Source organism: Meleagris gallopavo, chromosome 19 (genome assembly GCF_000146605.3).
Source record: "Meleagris gallopavo isolate NT-WF06-2002-E0010 breed Aviagen turkey brand Nicholas breeding stock chromosome 19, Turkey_5.1, whole genome shotgun sequence".
Lineage (NCBI taxonomy): Eukaryota > Metazoa > Chordata > Aves > Galliformes > Phasianidae > Meleagris > Meleagris gallopavo.
The window spans coordinates 5333374-5351087 of record NC_015029.2 but is presented as its reverse complement, the minus strand read 5'-3'; the positions used below and the strand labels follow the sequence as shown (position 1 = coordinate 5351087).

The 17714-nt window shown below is 50.4% G+C and overlaps 1 protein-coding gene across 1 annotated transcript in view; it reads right to left on the bottom strand.

Moving 5' to 3' along the window:
- PTPA (protein phosphatase 2 phosphatase activator) overlaps positions 1–17169 on the bottom strand; it is a 21905-nt gene extending 4736 nt beyond the window's left edge. The window contains exons 1-8 of the mRNA XM_010720872.3: positions 17046–17169; positions 15658–15744; positions 10890–11015; positions 10040–10157; positions 8458–8557; positions 7345–7469; positions 6758–6858; positions 2164–2271 (exon numbers count right to left, since the gene is read on the bottom strand). Of these exons, the coding sequence (XP_010719174.1) occupies positions 2164–2271; positions 6758–6858; positions 7345–7469; positions 8458–8557; positions 10040–10157; positions 10890–11015; positions 15658–15744; positions 17046–17132 (852 nt within the window). The 5' untranslated portion in view covers positions 17133–17169. The remainder of the gene's footprint in view (positions 1–2163; positions 2272–6757; positions 6859–7344; positions 7470–8457; positions 8558–10039; positions 10158–10889; positions 11016–15657; positions 15745–17045) is intronic.
- Between the last annotated feature and the right edge of the window lie 545 nt (positions 17170–17714).

Below are 17714 nucleotides of genomic sequence, written 5' to 3'. Positions count from 1 at the left end.
AAAAAAAAACAAAAAAAACCATTATAAACCGAAACCTTCCCTCTTCCCTCCCTCCAACCCCAAGTACTGTCACAGATCTTCACTGAGCACGAGGCAAACAGCTTTTGTGACAGTACGTGGGACTGCTGGCTTACTTATCTTCTGCTAACATTGGCAGTGCCTAATTAGAGAAAGACAGCAAAGGTGAAGGCAATGCAGCTGGGAACATCCAGCAGACACGAATTCTATGAGTCTAAGGTGATGTCCACGCTCACCTTTCCTCCCCAGCTGGACAGGAACTGACTGAGACAGCAGTGGGGTGAGAGGCTCCCCTAAGCAGATACCAGGAATCAGTGGGAACTCCCCAGTAGTTTTCTCCATCCAAGTGAACGTAGGCACCGTGCAGTGCCAGGACAAAACACTGCTGCACGAGGACCATACATTTAAGATCAATCCTTTAAGATTTACAAATGTTCTTGGAGCAAGAAGCTAAATTTGAAGTCACACAGCATGTGGAAGACTCAATGTCTTCCATACCTTACCCTAAATTTGTGCTGTTAATCTTCCCAGCAGCTTCCACATTCTCCCCCAGCACAGCCACATCTCTAGGTGTTTCTAGAAACCCACCAGTATCAGGTTCAGCATTTCCACAGAGAATGTCATCTGCTATTTAACATGAAAAAGACTATTTTGTGGTGCACCTAGGAACAATTGTGGCCTCTCCCACGCCCTGATGGATTCCCAGAGTTGTACTGTCTACAGAAGGCCAGGTAAAACTGCCAGCACACAGTGATCCCAAATCACCAGTGAACATGCCCTTGCACTGTGGGCACGTCCCTGCCACGCTCCAGAAGGAACCAACCAAGCAGTAACAGGGCACGTTGGGCACCCAAACAGCAACATGGGGTGCCTGGGGGATACCCAAAGGAGAGGAAAGATCACAGGCAGTGCTGTGGAGGAGCAACAGCACTACAGCAGAGCTCTCAGGACTGGGGGCTCCCCGAGATCCCTTTCTCTCACACCAGAGCCTCCCGTTCAGGGTTCCCAGGAAGGCAGTGGTTCCACGACAGAGCTCTGAGCAGGGGCAGATCCACAGGGGCAGCACATAGGGACCCCTTGGGGGTCGACCCCCAGCCCTACTCTCCTCCTGGAAGCTGGGAGGAAAGCTGAGCTGGGGGCGGAAGGAGCCAGCGGGCCTGGGAGTGACACCTCGCAGATTAGAGAGGTATGTGGCCTGGAACCTAAACACAGGATGTGAAGCACAGAGGAAGGGCTGGGGGAGGGAGTGCACCAAGTTCGGCACAGTTAACCCCTTTGTGCGCTAGAGCTGCCCGCCCAGCCTTTGCCCCACATCCCAGCAACAAACAGGAGCATGGTTGGCCTGAGCAGAGACCACAGGGTGCAGGAATAACTCCTTCAAGCCCTACCCAAGGGGACTGATGCACCTCCCACAGTGGGCAGCTCTGTAATCCGTTGTTCCGGCAGGGCCAGCACAGTGCTGGCCTTCCCAGCAAGAGATGCTGCCTCTCAGCCAGTTCCTGCAGAAGGCCCAGATGTGGCAGTTTCTGTCCTGCTTCCCCAAGTTCAGGGTTAGCTCGAGCAGGAAGGAGATAAGGGACAGCCAAAATTGCCCAGTTCTCTCAGTCAGGGTTTGCCAGAAAAGCCTGCAGAGCCCATGGAGAACCACCAAGCCCCGCTGGAGGCTGTGCCTCACTGGTCTGGTGCACTACGTGGACAGGACTCAAAGCCAGCAGAGATGGGCAGGAGGCATTCAACCTGCTTTGGTGCTCCTGAAACATGGGATGGAGGTTTAAACTAGGTCTCCTGCAGCTGGGAAAACAGCAGTGTAGGAATCAGAAGGATGAGTGTGTCAAAGTATCAGTCCTAACTTGGAGACCTGAGACTTGTACTATGGAACGACAAGAATTGGCAAAAGCCATGTCTGAAAGAAGGGCTGTCTTGGGACTGGTTTGTGGCTCACATTGTGCAGGCAGGAGCCTTCTTCTGGCCAGCAGCACCTTCTTCTGAGCCACGCAGCAAGGAGCACAGCTGGCTGTGACAGGCCCCTGCACCAGCAGGCACGAGATGCAGGCAGCAAAGAACTGATATTCAGCAGACACAAGGACCTGTGTGGCCATTGGGCAAGCACGAAGCAGCCTCCCCTTACCCACCCACAGTGCTCACCTCTGCTTTGTACATGCGGATGAGGCCCTGGTTGACTTTAGACCAGGAGGGTACGGCACTGATGTTCCAGAGCTGGTTGGAATGCTCAGCGAAGGGGCCTGTCTTCATCTGAAAGAGACCCGAGAGCAAGGCTGAGGAGCGGGGCCACGCAGGAGCTGTGCACCAGTGGTGACTCACACTCACCATGCTAACACTCCCACCAGCCCTGTGAGCCACACGCCAGCCACTCCACCGTGCTGTCCCCTCCCTCCCTCCCGCTGCAGCCACTGCACATGAAGCCATGGTGCTCCATCTCCCCACCTCCCTGACGAAATTAAGCCTTTTCCTGCCACACTTCTCTAATCAAACCTTCCTATGCACACCTCCCTGCTGATGGCTGTTATAAAACCCCACATAAGTCCTATTCTCCCTCCAAGTAGAGCTTGGCTTAACGCTGTTCCAATTCTACCCAGAAACCTCCCTGTTCAGCACTGCTGGGCTTTCCAAGAAAATGACTCATTCCCTATTCAGATAATCAACAAGCAGCACAGACAACCACTGCTGCCTTTCCCCGTATGCAGAGGGCAGTGCAGGTCAGCAGCAGCCCTGCATCCACACCTGGGAGAGGAGGGGACTCCCTAAAGCCCCACTCCAAACATGCTCCAGAGCTGCAGCTTGCTTGCTTGCAGCCACACACCTTAGGGTGTTTTTTTGCTTAAGCACTCTGGCGTTCCTCTTCCCAGGAAGAGGGGTGTGGAGGAGGCAGGACAAGGGAAAAGCTGCAATCAGGGATGGTTGCATGCAGATTCCCTTGGTGGCTCTCTCTCTTCTTCTCCATGAACAAAAACAGACCCTCAGGGAGAGGAAGAAATATAACGCAGCCTCTCCGAGTGAGCAAAGTTCCCATGACATCAGAAACCACAAGGCCGAAGCTCACGCTAGAAAGGAGCATGGGGGGAGAGGAATCTCTTGGACTCTTGCTCTCAGCTCCAACAACCGACTCCTTCCCTCCACGCACAGAGAGGCCTGGCATGAGGGTGGGAAAACAGCCTCCAAACACAGTGCTCTAAAAGGAAGCGAGGCTGCTCGATTCGCTTTGGGAAACTGCTGCTGCCCTTCTGCAAGGTCTGCATGGCAGTAAAAAAAAGAGGAGGAAAAAATAAACATTACCTGGAGGACAACAAGCTTCAAACGGGCTGACCTCAGGCTGCAGCTGTTTTGCACAGACCTGTCCCCATTCCCCTCTATCGCTCTCACGGGCAGGGGAATGAGTGATGAGCCACTGAGCCATCCCCGCTCCCCTGCGCCGTGCATGTTTCCCTTGCAGATACAAGATGAAACGTGCAGATAGACAAAGCACAACATCATTTGACAGAGCCGGCGTGCCATCAGGCAGGAGGATTTGGCAGTGGTGGGCACCACACTACAGGCTGCACGTGGCAGGGGAGCATGGAGCACGCGCGTGGCTGAGCCCCATGTGCTGGGCAGCTCGGTGGGCACAGAGCTTCCCCTGGTAAGGCTGATTTGCTGATAGGTGTTTCGATGCCAAACCTTCCTCCAGCATTGCCATCCTTCGTATGGCCCAGCTTGCAGCAGCCCTCACACGCGTGCTTTGCTTTTCTCCTCATTCCTGAGCTGCAGCAGACTATCAGGGGGCAGCCAGCTCAGCCAGCCGGCCCCAAGCTCCAGCTCTGTTGGCTCCATAAGCCCCTGGCACAGTTGTGACCGCAGCCCACTGGACCCTGCGTGCCCAGCAAGGGGAGGCATGGCTATTGTTTCAAAGTGGGGCGGAGGGGAGAAAGGGGACGAGGGAGAAAATGAGCTCATTCCACCCACAAAGGGAGAAGAGGGAGAGAAACAGAGTGAGCTGGGGGGAACGAGAGCGGCAGCGAGCGCGCTGCAGTCCCGCAGTGACCCCAGGGGAACGGAGTGAGTCAGAGCAGCCATATTGAGCAGGAAATTACTCACAGACGCTGCGTTCCTGCCTCTCAGTTCCCAAGAGAATCAGCCTTTTGTAAATGGTTCCTCTGTCAGTAACTGGGGGAGGGGGACGGCTGAAGCTGTGCTTTCCTGTCAGCTCCTTCCCTTCCAGCCGAAACCCGAGCCCTCCCTTCCCAAACCTCCAAATTTAGAAGCCAGATTGAAGATGAAATTCTTGCTGCCTGCCCTGGGCTCTTAAAGCAACACAGCCCCGGCCTCGCACCTCCGCACGTCTCCTGCAGGAAGGTGCCTGGGGAGGTGACTGTTTCAGCAGGCTTTGGTTTCAGCAGGGTCAGGAGCTGGCAGCCTCTGCTCGGGGTTTTGTCCCATGCTATGCAAGGACAGCATCCACGCGGTTTTTGCAATCCCCAGAACCCTCCCTTGCATTCAGAGCACAGAAGCAGGCAGGATCCCACCACGGCAGCAGGGCTGCTGGCTCCATCACATGCTGGGATGGTTCCAAACCAACCTCATACCCTCGGGCATCTCCCTGCAGCCTGCCTCAGCAGAACAAGGTGACAGCAGGGGATAGCTCAAGCTCTAGCCACCTCCATAAGCCTCCCGTTCAAGGACCAAGCATTAAAAACACCCCTCAGGTTAGCCAACAACAGGTCAGCTTGCAGAAAGCTTGCTGCCATTCCATGTGCAGCAGGGTGGTACTGCAGGGCGGAGGTTTCAGCAGGTTCAAACTGGACATCATCTCCCTGTTACTTTAAGAGTCTGAGGTTTAAATATACACGTGGCAAACACCAGCACGGCATACATTCATATCCCTGAAACGTCACCCAGAGGCTGAGAAAAAAATATCTGCTCAAGAGAATATTCTCTTGGTTGAAAGGAAACAACGTAGCCTGGTCACAGCTTGCTGAAACAAAACCTGTTCTCGGGTTGGTAAAACCTCCCAGACCCACTATGGGAACTGCTGCAGTGTTTGCTATTTGCTCTACACCTTTATGGGAGAGCTGTTTTCAGATGAATAGCTCAGAAGGAAATAATGTCACTCATTTATTAAAATCATTAATCCCTTGTACCTTTTTCCCCCTGCTATTTTTGTTTTGTTGTTGATTCTGGAGCAGCAGCAGCAGCACTCAGGGCTGCCCCAGCCCCCCCTACTGGCAGGAACAAACTTTCTGGGCATCTGAAGGAGAAAAATCCCATTTTAAAAAGCAATATCTTTAAAAAATAAAAATAAAAATAAAAAAGCAGTGCTTGCATGAATATGGATTGCAAATATTACAAGTTTGATGATTCAGCTTGTGGCGATCTCTCAGTGGCTCACACCAGAGAGGAAGCTTCCCTGCCACCAGGTGGCACTGAGGAACTCAATAGAAAAAACTCCACGATCCTGAGTAAGTGTGCAAAAGAGAAGTGAAATCACTTATTAAAAATGCCTGCTCAGAAGGTACCTTTCTGCAGGCCAAAACGGAGTGACCTGAAGCAGTCTGGTGCTGTGTATTTTAAATTGTACATGTCATCTGTGTACTGCAGAACCCTCTGCACATGTGAAGAATTGCGTGCTCTTACATTTTTAACAGGCTAGTACTCTGTCTGGATAGTACAGAAGAAAACAAAATGCATCTTTGCTCCCACTTCCCATGAGGGTGAAGCAGGAATGGATTTCCTGTCCTCAGCTCAGTCTCTTCACCATCCACAATTTAGCTCTGCTCTGGAGGTTAAATCCTGCAAGGTGCTGAACACCAACAAACCCTACTGGATTCAGCACGACTTGATGCTGCACCTCCTGGGGTTTGGGCCAAAGGCTCCTATGAAAATTTCCTACATGAAAGGCCGAATTCACACTCTGTAACCTCCCTTCTCATCTAATTACCAAAAGTGAGAAGCAAGGAGGGGGAAAAGCAAACAGAACAAATGGGCAGAACTGCACTCCATCCTTCAAAATTAATCCCATCAACTCCTGCTTGCCATAGACAGGAAATCCCCTGCACAACAGAGCATGTGGTTCTCACTGTCCCTGCCCAGACCATGCAGCAAGGTTGACAGTAAAAGCATGGCCAACTGAGGGAAACCATAAACCCCTTAATTTAGAAACACTGCTGGTGGTTGGCAACACACTGAGTATCAGTAGCCCAAGGGCCCTACAGAATTTGAGCAGAAACGTGCTGCTGATAGTGGTCCTGAGAACAGCTGGGCTAACCTCAGCACTGTCTCCCATCCGGATTATTCATGCATTTAATGAAGAATCTGCTCTGATCTGGAGAAGACCAAACTGCACAGAGATATGGGACTCTGCCCTAAGCAAAGGGAGACCCAGGCAGTGCCCAAGGACTGGAGGGAAGGGAGGTTATCTTGGCAGGCCCAGCTGCTCTGCAGCTCCCACTTCATCTTTCTAGCACACCTGCTAGCACCAGTCTTCTCCATCCAAGTTCCCACTGCCTGATCCAAGGCTGTTTGTTTGCTCTTGTGACAGCTCCCTTCAATAGCAATTCACAGCCCATCTCCCCTAATCACACTTTCCCCTCAATATTCCAGTTTGAACTCATTCAAGGAGAGCACCTCAGACACAACAGTGGTTCTTCTGCACAGCTCCATTACAGTAAACAGAGGAGGAAGAGAAAACCAGAGCCAGAGCTAACTGCCTAGTATGAGAAGAACTTCCCTGTGGAAAAATCCTCACCTCTGTAATGAAGAGGATGCACTCCAGGAACATGAAGTCCTTATGGTTTTCATTTACCACCTTCTCATCAACAAAGTGTCGAGGCTCCAGATTTGGATGGTCTGAAAAGAGTAAAAAACAACAGAAAGCACCTGCGTGGCATCCCTTTCTGAGACCAAATTCAGTCAGGCTTTGTCCCATCCCTCTTTCACACGAGGGCTCTCCCACCAGAACTTTTCAGAAATCAGCACAGAGCCACTGCCTTCCACCTCACCTCCAATGCCTTAGTAATGAAAATGGTAAACTCCCCAGGGCAGAAAACATGTACTCTAGTGCCAAAACCAGGACTCTCTTCTCAAAAAGCTTGCAGTCATTGCAACAAAGACAGGTGTACTGTACATGGAAGCTTTCCACCTCCTGGTCTAAGCAACTAGCTTTATTTGGAAACCTGAGAAAAAAAATCCAAGCCCCAAGCAAACTCTGCTGCTGTATTATACACAAATCTGACACATCTGAATTTAAAAGTCAGTCTCAAGCCCCATTATCTTTGCAACCTAGACAGACAGGGCAGAGGGCAGGCTGGGACATGAGCAGATTTTCATTAGTACCTATCAGCTGGGAACTGCCCCATATGAAAGGCAGAAACTGGAAGTCATCCAAGCCCCAGACGCCCTGGCTGCCAGCAGGTTCCATCCTGTAAGTCTTCTGAAGTTTTCGCATCACTTCTAGGTACCTGAGACAAAAGAGAGGGAAGAGCTCAGACAAGGCTGTCTTCTGGACTCCAGACACAAAATCCAGATCTCTGCCTTCACACAGGAGATCCAAACAGACCATCCACTCTTGGAAGGCCCCATGCTCACTTTCGAACCCAACAGAAAAGCATAGATCAGGTTTAACAGCTGAATAAGCACCAAAAGTTGGTCCTGGGAAAGAGCAAATGGCCCAAGCTAACAGAAGGAAAACGATGAGCTCCCAGAGCAAGGCCCACTTTGATTAAGCTGCAATCAATGAACATTCAGGATCACCTCTCTTCAAACAAGTTTTCCAAACCTTTGTAACCAGGTGGAAAATTAAAGCTGGAAGTACTACTGAAGATTGTTTTCATGCCAGAGATGCAAATTGCATTAGATCTCTGGACTCCACATGCCAAGTCCAGTGGTTTTATAGTGATAAAACTCCACCTCCTGGGCTGGAAACACATCTTGAGGAGCAATGGAGGCCTGCCAGCTTCACAGATTACTTTTTTTAATGCCTGAAGAGATATAACATCTGACCGGATATTTCTGACTATCACAGAACTTCATCCAAATACTCTTGCAGTATCAGTAACATTCCAGAAAGGCACACACCTCTAATAGATGATGTGCTATACTCTATTAAAAAGCACATGTGCTTCCTAAATTTGTCTTCACTTTTTTCACTTTGCCCTTCTTGTGTAGGCCAGCAAGCCCTTCAGCACTCATGTTCTTTAGCCAGGCACAGAAGCCCTTGTTTTATGCAGCTCATATCCCAGTTAAAGGACCTCCTTATAGTTTCTCACTTCCAGATGGCCGTGGATGAGTGGAAGGGAGAGGCCACAATCAGCCCAACTTACAGGAGGAGTGCCATGTATAGAACTCATGGTAGCGTCTCACACATCTCAGACAGCTGGAAGGGGTTGTGTCTGGGATCTGCCCTCAAGTGGCCCAACGTTTCCAGCCCTTCTCCTTCTGGTTTCTCACCTGTTAAATACTTTAAAGACAATGGCCATCTGGTCATCCACTCTGAGAACACCTATTTTGCAGAGGCAGCAGAGAAAGGCTGCAAACGCAGCTTCATGTCCTACAGTGAAAAGAAATGAGATGTGACATGGGTGTTTCTGGTCCTGAAGACAACCTTATGGTGAGTACAACAGCTCTTCAAAAATCAAAGCAGTCATATTCCCACAGAAGAAGCCCCTGCCCACTGTCCCTAATGTGCTGCCTTATCCTGTTATGACAAGAGCTGACAATATTTCATCCCCACACAGCACCCACCCAAATTACGCCTTCCAGATATTTGTAAGGTGGTTGTTAACTTTGAGAGAAAAGTTCTTGAGGAAATGCAGCTCCAAGTGGGGGTGCTGGGAGCAGGGCAGGGCCTTCCCAGGAGCTCAGCACAGCAGTCTGTCTGCTCAGAGGATATGAGAGAACTTCACATCTGCAAGTAAACAGATTTCCTCCCACTTAAAAATATCTGTGTCGGAAGGATGCAGATCCCATGATGCTGGCAGGAACAGATCGTCCCAGAAGGTACTGGGATCTCTGGCTGACCCTCTGCAGCTTGGTCCTCCAGCTAACAGCAGGGAAAAGAAACAACCAGCAAAATCAGAGCAATGTCTTTGTGGAAGGGACCACAGAACTAGGATCAACAGCTCCACGTGGTAAAGAAGTGCAGCTCCCAGTGTAGGAACAACGTACATCCATATTCCAGTCACCCTCAGTTAGAACACTTGGGACACTTGGTTGGGACACACAGGAGGGGAGCAAAGGCTGAAATTCCTTCCCTGAGCTGACAAAACCCATGCCTGTGGGTCCTTTTCCAAAGACAACATCTCCCCCTGGTGCCAATGAGCTGCAGCTTTCCTAGCAAGCACTGCTCAACTTCCAGCTCTTCATCCTTTAACTCAAGTCCTCCTCCTCTTCCCCTCCCTGCCCAAATCTGAAGTCATCTTTCTTTGTATCCACAGCGTCCTACTCTTCTGACCTTTGCTTAGCATACCTGTCTCAGCACACCTGTCCTCCAGACAGAGGAGCAAAGCACGCAGTAACCACATGGTTTTAAACCAAAGATTCTGCATTAGGTCTAACTGAAGCCAGAGTGGTTACTTCAGCCTGCAATTCAGTATCTCCTCAGGTACAAAATGCTTCAACGTTCAGATTTTAAAGTCCTTCTCTAATCAGCAGTGTCACCTCCAAGGAGCACCAGACCCCGAGACACTTCCTGCTGTCTACGACCTTGCTTCCCTTACTTCCAATATAAGCAATCACATTTTATTCCTCTAAGTTGTCTGTTGTGGATCAGCTGTGCAATACTGCTATATGCAGTACAGCTACTCCTAGAGTTCATCCCAGAATGGCCTGCACAGCTCGATTTATGTTTCCTCAGATGAGACATGTGAAGAGTGTCACAACCCACAATGAATGCTGGGTGAGGAAGAAAGTGTTTGTACCAAACTGACACAGAGAAAACTGGCTAAAACATATTTAAATACACCCAGCAGCAGGCTCCAAAGGGTCACTACCTAAAGGAGAGCAGTCTCAGCCACTGAACATGCTCAGGTACCTGTGCCATAATCAATGCGGGTGGAGTTCCCCACGGATTCTTTCAGGTACACGGCCACTTCTGGTGCAGCGCTGGCCAAATGTTTGGGGATCACTGTTGCCACCAAATTTTCTGCTTCCTGGAAGACACAAAAGACTCCCCCAAGTGAGTGTACATCTGTCACAGTCCCCAAGGGCAAGACAATGCTCTCACACTGATGCAGAGTGGGGAGCTACAATGGTGCGCTCTTACATATGTAAGAGCCAGCAGTGACAGAGGAGAGAATTTGCTTATTCTAGAAGCAGAGAAATGGAATAATTCTGGGAAAGCTCATTCTAACACCCATCCAGGCCACATGTATCCTGCAGAGGAAAGAAAAAAAAAAAAAAAGATACATCAGCTCAGTTACCCACAGGACCAAAGCATTAACAGAGCAGCAGACCACCTGCAAAAGGACATTCCTGCTTGGACTCTGTGCCACCTCCAGAGCTTGGTGCAGGGCATGTACTCTGAGTTGAAGAACATCAAGCAGTTTCACAACCTTCCTCTGATCTTCTCTGTCATCTGTTCGCTAATAGTTACAAAGCAAAGGTCTTCCTTGGGCTTGAAGGACCCCAAAGGCTGATTCAGGACTTGGAAACCCATCAAAGAGCATTTATGTGACCACATGGTCTCATAAGAGGTGAAGACAGCAACAAATCAGAAGTAAGCGATATAGATCAAGAGAAGGATCCTTCTCAGCTTATCTGCACAACTCCTTTGTAGACTGCTCACTTGCCACACAATGATGGAATCATTCTGTTATCCCTGCTAAACATGCTGCCCTTCTGTAGGAGCTGCATTTAACATTGTACATGAAAGACATGCTCACCTGGTCTAGTTTGGCGTACCAAGTCCTGAAGGCTTTGTTCCCAAAGCGAGAAGGTTGATCCACTGGTGGGGTTTCATCGATCCATCTGTCAAGTGTGTTCAGAAGAGCCACCAGCTTTTCAATTGGCTACAGAGAGAAGAAAAATGAGGGGTCATGGTCTGTCACGAAACAGAGCAATCCCTCAGGCCTCTGCCCTGGCTTGGAATTGTTGAAGCCCACACCGCCCTCCTCAAGGGTGGAGGGCAGGAACAGCATGTGCCAACTTTCCCCAAAATGCAGAAGGGCCAGGCAACCCTCCCTCCCTCCTCAGATCAGCCCAGTACAAAGCCCAGCCTGAGGCAGTCTCTCCAGTCGCCCACACAGCCTTTCATCAGCTGCAACAGTACTATCTATGCTCTAAAACCTCAGGGAGAACAGCTAAAGCAAGCTCCTAGCTGTAGGACACGCAGGACTGAGTAGCAGGGAAGTGTCACACGATTCAGAGATCTCCAACAAAACTCAGTCACTGTATCTTCAGGGTCCTGTGTGCCCCACGCAGCACGTACCATACAGTCACACCAGTGGCTGTGTGGTCTTGTAGGTAAACTTCCCTTCTCAAGGCCTCTAATCCTGTCCTGGAACATCTCAGGAGCCAGGATTTGCAGAGAGGGTGTTTGCATTTGTACAGCACCCAGCACAACAGGGCCAAATCTCAATTCTCTTAGAGTAACAACACTGCTACAAACTTGCACCAGCCAGACTGCTAAGGCAGCTCCAACCCCATGATACCCAGTGCATGCTACACCTTACAAAAATGCATAGGCAAAATGCAGTCCATCCTGAGGATGAGACAGCCTGGCTTGCCCCAACAGTCTCATCAGAGCAAGGATGAGAAGCTCTGGGTTCTAAGAAAAACATCTCAGTACAAGAACAATGCTGATGGGAAGACAAAGACAACAGCAAGAAAAAGAGCTGATTTCTTGCATCCAGTGCTGGAAGGAAAAAGTGAGGAACATGTGCATGATTTAGAAGAGAGTGACCAGAGAAGGCACACCAGCAGCCACAAAGGAAAAGAAGCGAGATCCAGAGAGCCACAGGCAACACAGTATGGTGTCTCAAGTACTGTAGGCCACTATTTAAGAAGCTTCAAGCAGTTTTATTAGGAGACTCTGCTGACAACCCATGGAGCCTGCCAGAGGGCCTGGGATTCTCCCTGCCCAAATACAAGCAGCCAGAGAGCCATCAGATGCCACAGCAGCTGGCCAGGCCCTGGGCAATGTAGGCTCCTCTGTCTCGAGAGGAGATTCCTCCTTCAAGGGGACAAAGAGGACAGCAGAAGCAGCGGCTGGTTTGACTTTGCTGGAGGCATCGACCGTGTGAAGCCGGCTGGTCTCCTGGGCTGTGGTTCAATTCTTCCTGCTGCCTGCCGGGAGGATGAAGAAAGAGCCGAGACCAGCAAGTTTCCAGCCCTTGAAGTGCTACTTGAAGGGGGTGGGGAGAGAGACAGCCACGGCCAAGCTGGACAGCAATCCCTGTCCCCTCTGAACCCACGAGAAACAGTCTCACAGCAGCACAGTATCCTTCTGGCAGCACTCCTTGGAGCTCAGGACGTGGTGGGATCAGAGAGTGGGGACAAGGATCAGGAAGGACAAGGATCCACTCATTCCACAGGACTTCAGCACTTGGCTGATGAGCAAGGCCAGGGGCTGAGAGGAAGGGCAACACCTCACCTGAGCACACCAGGAATGCAGAGGACCAAAGCACAAGCGTGCTGAGGGACAGAGGTCCTTTGGGGAGGCTGCACGCTTGTGCCAAGGATCTGCACAGACCAAGGCAGCACAGCCCTCTTTGCTTCACTCTATGCTGCAGAAGCTCAGCACCTCCCCACTGCAATGGGTCGGGTTTGGACTCAGCTCCATCCCTTCCTGGCTATTGCATTCCCCTCCAATTAAGCAACAGCATCCTCAGCACCGGGTTGCATTAAATAATTAAATCGTGCTGGTGATTTATCCGCCGGCACCAGCAGCTCATTATGAGCAGCTCCCGTATTTCAAACCCCTCTCAGCAAGCACTCAGAGCTGCCTGGATAAATGGTTGCTGAGGACGGGTTTCTTCCCCCTCCCCAGATCTGCCCGCAGGCCTCGGGGAGCACAGAGTCCAACCTCCCCATCCCCACTCACTTGCTTTAAAAGGATTAAAAAGCGCAGCCCCACTGAACGCGGGTGAGCAGGACCCAGCTGCCGGCTCAGCCGTGCCAATAAATAATTAAAGAGATGCGGCTCGGTTTGGGCTCACGGCCCTTTGAAAAGGGGTTATTAAAAGCAGCAGCTCCCATTGTCCTGCAGAGGAAACTTGTGCAGCCGGGGCTGACCCCAGCAGGGGGAGGGAGGGGAGCAGCGGGGCTTACGGGAACACAACCATCAGCACCACTGCAGCCCTGTTTTGCCTGGCTGGGTTTTTAAGCTCTATTTTTGCTTTACCTTTCCAGTGATCAAAGCAAGGACAGCCACCGCACCCCCCCTTGCTCTCTTTGCTCTTCCTGTTGTGCTGATTTCGCATCGCCTTGACCCCAAGTCTGCCGCCGGTCCCAAAGGAGAGCTGCAGAGCCTCGTGCAGAACAGAGACCTGTCAGCATCACTCCCAGCAGGGGCAGGAGGAGGTGCTGCAGAGGCATCAGAGCAGCCAGGGCCACCCGCAGGGAGCAAGTCTGATGCTGGGGCAACTCGCACCCTACCTGAGTGCTGAAATTAGGGCATTTTCTGCTTCCCTTTATAGAGCAGAGCAAGCCATGAGGTCAGCCAGCTTCCCCCAATACTGCTGGGCAGCGGGCTGCTTAAAGGAAAGGTTTGCCCCTCACGCAGTCAGCATTAACCTTTCCCCTTGCTGCACTGCTGCTCTGAGCAAAGTCAGCTCTGAAAGCCCACCGCAGGCTGCAGCCCAGCACCCGCTGCACAGATCCCATGTGAGAACTACTCCCTGCAGGAGAAGGCAGGTCACAGCCTGCTGATATCACACAGCCCCTGCAGATACAATGCCACCCAATGTCTCCAGCAAAACTCCAGACTTCTCAGCAGAAGAGGAGCAAGCTCAGCCAATCTCAGAAGGGGCTCAGCCCCCAAAGGACCAGGCTCTCACTCCAGCAGACCGTTTGCTACTGACACACACCGCTACAGAACCTATTAAGCTGTCTCTTTCAAAGCAGAACAGACCGTGCTTGCAGAGCAATACTGTAAGTCGCAGAGGATACGCATTCAGCGGAAAGGATTCCAGGAGGTCATTGCCAAAGGAAGGCATCTCCAGCATTTGATCAGGGAGGAAGATGGGACAGCACAAAAGCACATCAGCAGCAGGTACGGCAAAAGAGAAGAAAGCAGAGCAGAGATGCAAGCAGAGGCCACAAGGGGCTGAGCCTTTAAAAGCAAAGATAAGCAGTTTGATCTACAAACAAACCTGCATGAACAGGCAACCTCATCAACAAGGCGACCCAGGGGATGCTCCACCTGTGCCTCCAGTCACGGGTTATTGCTCTCCCCCACGCGAGGGGAATGGGACATGTTCCCTGCCACATCCCCAGCAGCTGGGATCACATCTCTTGTTTATTGCCTGTACTGGGGCTGTGGGTGGATCAATTCACTCCAAGAGGGACCTGCTGCACAGACACAGCCCGACGGCCTCTCCGAGGGGGTGGAAGAAGAGGGATTTTTTGTTCCTCCCTTTTGTTCATTTTTAATGCTTTGTTTCCCTAGAACTGCTCTATGAATGAGCAAGATTATGACAAAGGCAAAACTCAAAGGTGAAATACAAACAGTAGAAAGCAAGAGTGGCATTTGACGGCACATTCTACCGAATTAAAGGAACAAAGGGTGGACACAAAGCCTGTTAGAGAGGCATTCGTTATCCCTGATCCCCCCCATGAAGTACAAGCAAAGTTTCTCATTCACACATGGACTCCTTGAAGAGAAGGCTGGACTTTACATGCCTGTTCCAGACATAAATGGCTAGGTTAAAGATCGTTGTAGGCTGCCTTCCCACACAAGAATCAATCTATAAACATACAGTTTTCCATTCCACCTAGATCTTCTCTAGCCAGACTGTTCCCAGCTGTCTTGCACAGCTGTGATAAGCTTTAACAGTGAAAAGATACCGAAGAATCTCCTCATTCCAACACGAAACAAGGGAGGAGAATTCAGCATGCAACATGGAAGCACAGCCAGCAGCCAGCACATGCTCTGCAGTTCACTGCAGCACCCATAGCGACCTCAGAACAGTCATACACATGACTGGGGGAAGGCAAAAGCAGCAGGGAAGATGCCCTCCCTCCCCTCTGGCTCTAAAACACTACGCCATGTCCCTGACAAGGTAAACGGACATTAGAACTGACCCAGCACCACTTAGATGAGGTCACACAGAGAATCAGTGGGAGAAGCAGGAGCAGTACGGACTTCTCTCCGAGGGAGTATCACATCTACAAAACAATGCTGGTTGAAGCCAGACTGTAAAATCAGGGCCAAAACACATCCCTTCTGAAGCTTCCTTTCCATCACCAGTTTCTGTCCACCCGTAGCTTGCTTCATTTCCTAACAGCAAGCACACAGAGCCTCTGCACCGGGAAGGAGCAGCACAGGCTGACATTTACATCCCCAAACACAGCCCAACTATATTTATTCTCCCAGATTAAGTTGTCAGCTCATCCCTTGCTTAGGAGATACTCGCTGTAGAGACCAAAATAAAAAAATAAATCAAAAGCAGCAAAAAAGGAGAAACAAGCAGATCTAAACTCTCCTCCTACCTCTGAAACGTTGTATTCACAGGTCAGTTTTCTGCCCTTGACACCTTCGTTCAGGGTGAGGATGAAGCCCATGTAATCTGCGTATGCCTGCAAACACATCCAAAAGAGCAAGGTGTCAGTGAGTACCCACAGTCTGTTTGAATAAGCACTGCAGCATGATCGTGCTCCTGCACACCAAGGGAACCCTTCCCAGAACACAGCATTGCTTTCTTGGAGACAGCCAGGGCACAGGGCTTGCTGTGAGGTTATTGCTATTTCTGGCAGACCTTGAAGGCAGACGGTGATTGCACCAACAACTCTGCATTGCTGAAAAAAATTACGGAGAGAAGAATTTAAGAAAGCTCACACCGCCCCTGAAATCCTTCTCTCAGCTCCCTGCTTCTTATCAGGTCAAATTCACACTCCCTGGCTCTGCAGAATCTGTGGTGTCCAGACATTCTGCTCCACACTGCTTCTCCCAGACCTGTCATTACCTCTTCTTTTCTCCTTCTGGTCTCCTGTACACATGCATGATGGAGAAGTGGGAAACAGCCCAAATTCCCCACCGCTGTGCTCTCTATATGAGCTGCTTTTGAAATACCACATGCAGAATAGCTCAGTAGCTCTAACTCTGTGGAATGGTTAGACTAGCACACAGCTAGCTCTTGCTCCTTGGGACTCTGTCACACAGAAATCCAGAGAGGAGCAAATCCTCAATCTCAGAAGATTTAATAAAGGGAACTGCAATCCCCAAGTTTGCTAGAGAGCTGGCTACAGTAAGCTTCTCATAAGACATTAAGCAAGAGTTCGTTCTGCTGTTTAGGAACAAACAGGAGAAACAAGTCTAGGCCATCACTGCCATCTCTTAAAGGCAGAGAACAGAGAATCTGCCTCTTCCACCTGCCCCACAGACACTATAAACAAAAATTACCTAGTAAATTGAAGGCTTTGGCTCTAGAGCCCTTTCCAGTACAGCACAGTGGGAAGGCACCAGGAACCAACCCACTCTGATGTCGTAAGAGGGCCAGACAGCCAGATCACATTCAAGCTGAATTCAAACAGCGTTGGGTAAAGCTGGTACATCACAACATACAGGTTATGGGGGATGAAATAGTTACCACTCGGCATGTTGGCAGGGAGCAGTAATAATTCTTACACCTCTCTTATCTCCCTCAACCTCTGGGCTCTCCCCGGCTCCTTTGTCTGAGCATTTGACTGCCAGACTCCACAGCTCACTGCCAAGTCATTTTCCTACATACAGGCAGCGACTCCTGCTTTAACACACATCAATTAATTTCCCATGGCTTGCCCAAACCTGCTTTACACCTAGAGGCGGTTACCAGTCCAGACTCAGCTGCCACTGTAACATAATAAGCACTTACCGGGTTTCCCTGAACCCACAGTCATACCTGAGAACGTTTCCACTTGCCCATGTCAGAAACCATGTTTATCTCCTTTCTGGGGATCATGAAGCTCTGCTGGAGGGGAGGAGCCATCTCCTCTGAATTGCCTGGGAGATACAAGAAAGAGGTGAAACAGAGGCAGCGGAGGAGAAGCAATTCCTCTCTCAGAAAGCAACATTAATGTCCCAGGAGACTGAAAGCAAACAAATCTATCCCAGCTCGTGCCTTTATCTCACCAAGTCCTGCTCGCCAAGCAGTATCCTCTCAGTAACATTCCCTTGAGGACACTTGAGGCCCTCAAGAAGAAGGTTGCATTACATTCACTGTCTCTACTGAAGACGGGTTCCCCATTCAGAGAGAGAAGCCTGCAGGAGCTAGCAGTGACAGCATCCCGCTAGTTTCACTATTTCTAGGGTGAACAAGCCTCGGGTCATGCTAAAGCACTAAGCTTTCCTGACAAACCACCTGTTCTCAGGGTGCTAAGCCTGAGCTGCATTTCCCTAACAAGGACAATTCCTGCAGACAACACAAGAGCAATTCAGTAGATGGCAGCCCAGAGCAGCGCTCCCCATTCCAGAAGCACTGAGGATGCCGGCACGCAGCACCTTAAAGATCGACTCTACAAAGATCATTTTGAGGCAGTTTGCAGTCTTTTCTGTAAGCACGACTTTTACC